The sequence below is a fragment of the Vicia villosa genome, linkage group LG4 (genome assembly GCF_029867415.1).
Source record: "Vicia villosa cultivar HV-30 ecotype Madison, WI linkage group LG4, Vvil1.0, whole genome shotgun sequence".
Classification (NCBI taxonomy): Eukaryota; Viridiplantae; Streptophyta; class Magnoliopsida; order Fabales; family Fabaceae; genus Vicia; species Vicia villosa.
The window spans coordinates 182,730,452-182,734,630 of NC_081183.1; the positions used below are offsets into that span (position 1 = coordinate 182,730,452).

General features: G+C 37.6%; 1 protein-coding gene across 1 annotated transcript; it reads right to left on the reverse strand.

The window, feature by feature from the left end:
• Positions 1–299: 299 nt before the first annotated feature.
• LOC131598472 (uncharacterized) lies at positions 300–1,583 on the reverse strand. The gene has a single exon (XM_058871068.1). The coding sequence runs from the start codon at positions 1,581–1,583 to the stop codon at positions 300–302; it is 1,284 nt and encodes a 427-aa protein (XP_058727051.1).
• Positions 1,584–4,179: the final 2,596 nt, after the last annotated feature.

A 4,179-nucleotide genomic window follows, 5' to 3' on the forward strand; every position in this document is an offset into this window, starting at 1 on the left:
TATCCACTTCATCTTCTATCGCCCCTCCTATATGGTTCTCAGAATAAGAGAGGATAGCCAGGTGAATCCTATCCTTCCACATGAGAATCAAACCTCCAGCTCTTTCCTTACCATTTCCTTTGCAGTCAACAATAAAACACCCATTAAAGCCGCTCCTAAATTTAATGCTCTGCACTTCCTCCTTTTTTAATTTAGTCTCCATTAAGAATAGCACATCAGAGTTTTCCACCTTTGTGAGCCTTAGCAAGGCTCGAACTGCACGGGGACTCCCTAAACCCTGCAGTTCCAACTTAAGTTTTTCATTGGTCTAGGCGGTTTTGGCCCTCCAACACCACCTCTGGTAGTTTTGAAACAGACTTTTGTTGCTCTTCTGGGCCTTTTAATTTCTTCTCAATGATTCCATGCTCTTCTAGGGTTCCATCAATAATAATAACATCCACAAGATTCCTCTTCCCCATCTCCACCTCTATCTTCTTTTTTTTTTCTTCAGATTGTGAGCTTTTCCTTATGCCTTGCCTTCGGGTCCACTTCTTCTTTTTTGTTAGGCCTTCCATTTGATTTTTCTTAGAACTCTGACCAACATTTGATATATCCACAGCTCCAAAAGACTTCGTCATGGCCTCGATTTCCAGAGTGTTGCGCTTCGGAGGACATTCTGGTTGCTTCAGATCCACCTCTTTTTCGCATTCAATCAGAGCATCAGCTTTTTTCTTTTGATTGACTTCTCCCTCGTCCCCTTCTTTCTCTTTCCCTTTCACCTCACACCTGCTTTGACCTGAAGATATGTTGAATAAACTTTTGCTGCATGAGTTAGAGTTTGATTCTTTTCTCTTTTGTTCCTCTTGGATTCTGGGCAGAGGCGAAACCCTCAACCAAGCACCATAAGACAGATCTTGTTCTTCCAGGTTCTCATAACCTTCATCACTTTGATATCCTACCTCCTCACAATCCTTCATTTGATGGCCTATTCTTCCACACACAAAGCAAAAAGTAGGAAGCCTTTTATACTTGAAATGTACCCTTAGGTTTTTCTCTTTAAATCGGACTACAGTCCCCCTTTTTAACGCCTTCTTAAGATCTATCTTTACCTTGATCCTCATAAATCTCCCATTCCTGTGCGCCTCTTTTTGGTCCATCTCTTCATACTCTCCCAGTATACCTCCTAGTTTCTTTGCCATAACTTCAGATCTGAGCATTAACGGTAGTTCATACACTCTAACCCAGAAGGAGCCATATTGCATATTGAGCTCTGTTGGTTGTTCTTCTCCTGACACTCTTGCCAAAACCATTATGTTTCTATCAAAACTCCATGGTCCGTTCTTCAACACTTCTTCAAGATCTCGTTTTGTGGCAAAACGAAAAAGGAATAAATTTTTGCTTAGTTCTTGGACTTCCACTGGGTTCTTTAGTTTCCACGCTCCCAACATTGTGCTTGTGAAAGCCCTGGAATTGAAAGGGCTATCAGTCCATAATCTTGCAGCTAGGGTTCTGTGGAACACCTCATCTTCGCACGCCTCCTCAACCTCCGCCGTAATGCCTTCCTCTTCCTCCTTCGACAACTCAAATTCCTTCCATTTCTCCATCTTCCGATCACTACCCACCAACTCGCACACAGATGAGAAATACGATGTGGGTTAACAAAGAAAACTGCTTTTCTTGATGAGAAGAGAGGTAAAGACCAAAACTTGTTTGGGGAAAAAACCAAAAAACTGGGGGAGGTGGCCAAAGCGACGCTCTTAACCCTAAAAGAGTAAAAGAGAGGAAACACGATAAGTCAAATTCTAGAGCGAAGGTGGAGCTTCTCTCTCTAAAAAGACACGTGGGAATTTTCTCGTGTTTACCCTGTATTTAGATAGGTCTCAACCATTCTTTTTTAGTAACTATATAACATGTGGATGTCCTTTTTCTTATTAATTTGTAATTAATACACGTTTTTTTGAGAAATATTTATAATTAATACACGTTTTTTTGAATTAATTATTATTGGTGATCAAGTATATTTGAAAAGATAGGAAAAGATGAATTGGTCTAACCTTATGAAGAATTTAGACATTTCCACTCATCATAAAGGTACTCAATAAAAATAAAATAGTCTTGAATAGTAGGAGTAACTTCAAAAGTTATGATCAATATCACCTTAGTTTAGCCAACTCGTATAAAAAAGACATATACTCGGATCAACAATACGTATATCCATAATATAACTCTTTTTGAGATCAAAGCTACTAGCCACCTTTTCAGCCACAACCCCTTCCTTCAAATCTTTCAGGACTATTTTTTAAACTTCAGTCATTATTTCGAAAGAAGTGATATTGGTAGGTCGCACGAATAAGGATGATTCGAGAGACATCACAAAGACATCTGAGCAATAATCACAAAGATTGTTTATGAAAATCAAGAGAAAAACAAAGGAGGAAGGTCATAAGAGTAGTGAAAATAAAAAGGTTGTCCTTGGACTCCTTATGTATCCCTTGGTATATTTGTCACATGATCAACGTTAGATAGCATCAGATAGTACAACCGTTTCACCAGCATTCATGATCTTGCTTCAATTTATTCAAACACTTGAGTACCGTAAAAAAAGAGTCATCATATTTGTCATACAACCACGTGTCAAGTTTGTCACAAGGAACGTCGCAGTTACAATATGTGCATTTAATGCACACGTTTCCAATACAACTGACTTCCATTCAAAACCTTTCCATTTCCTTCAATAGGAGGCCGACTTATAAACCCACTAAATGATGAGGAGTAGCCCGAGCCTTACAACCCTCACTTCAACAAGTAAAAACAAGGGTTTGAAGGCAATTGTTTCAGACCATTTACAAGACCCGCAAGAGAAGATCCAATCACAAGACTCAACATGGAAGGCATGAGCAACACACGGGAAACATGTGAGACCTCAGCCAAGCACGAAGCATGAGATCCAAATTAATATATAGCTTCATACCAACTAGTCTCATGTATCTTTCATTCTCACTCTAAATTTCTTTTTGAATATTTCACTAACTTAAACGCTGAATTACTAAATTTGCAGGTCCACCTACTCCGCCTTACCTAAAGTACCCATCACTACACCGAAAATCCCATTCCATCTCATTTTCCTATTCTCATTCCAATTATCTTAGTGTTAACTATTAATATAAGCTCTCAAATGTTATCATGTTATCAATTGATTTGTATAGTATTATTTATTTCCTTTGGCCTTAATAATCCAAAAAAGAAAAAAAGTTAACTTTCACATTCAATAAAGTTGAAAGTTAGATATATTTAATTTTTTTAATCACATGTGAAAAAAACTTTTACTAATTTATACCAAATTAAACACATCTCTTTCCAACAACAACTTTAGATAATTAATGTAAAAGATGGTTTTCAAATAGAAACGTTAAATATAGATAAATTAAATTGATGTCGGAGGGAGTATTTGTAAACAATGTGTAGCAACCTGCCCTAAAAATTAAGACTTAGAGAGTCACCACCTATTCTGAAGGGCGAATAGGAAACCCTACGCAGTATAGAGATCAGGGTAAGATACTATATTCAGGTCGAGGGAAGGTGTTAGGCACCCTCAACCCTTTCCTATGGCTTTGAATCTAAGGTAAAGGTTTATAGCAAAGTTACAGAGGTTAATAGCTAAGGAAATGAGAAGGGTGAAAATTGAGATTTTAGGGAAGGGGACTCGCCTTGTTGCCAAGTGCCTACGTATCTCCTTATGGAGAATCAGAGTCAACGTAGTTCGGGAACAGGGTTGTACGCCTTAGGATTAGAATTTGATTTGATTTTGTTTTGAAATGCGAATGTTCGAAGGTGTTTTGAGTTACCTTATCGTAGTTGTGAACATCGCCGTGATTGAAATCTGTAGTGTCGTGGTTTAGTGTGTTTTAAGATGTTTTGGGCGTACAACCCTGATTTTAATTTGTTACCATTAGCTGCAATAATCAATAGATTTGATTACCATTGCTAACGGATTAAAGGGAGGATTGCTAACCACTATAACCGATCGATTCGATTTTCGCGAATAGCAAATATGCATATTTTAATTACCGTTACCCCTCATAATCGATAGATTCGATTACAAATAATAACGAATTTGATAAAGGAAAATGCTAATCATCGTAACCAATAGCTTTGGTTAAAACCATTTAGCAATATAAATGTTATTTTAATTTATAGGAT

Coding starts and splice junctions, on each gene's coding strand:
- LOC131598472 (XM_058871068.1), bottom strand. CDS start 1,583: ATGGAGAAATGGAAGGAATTTGAGTTGTCGAAGGAGGAAGAGGAAGGC.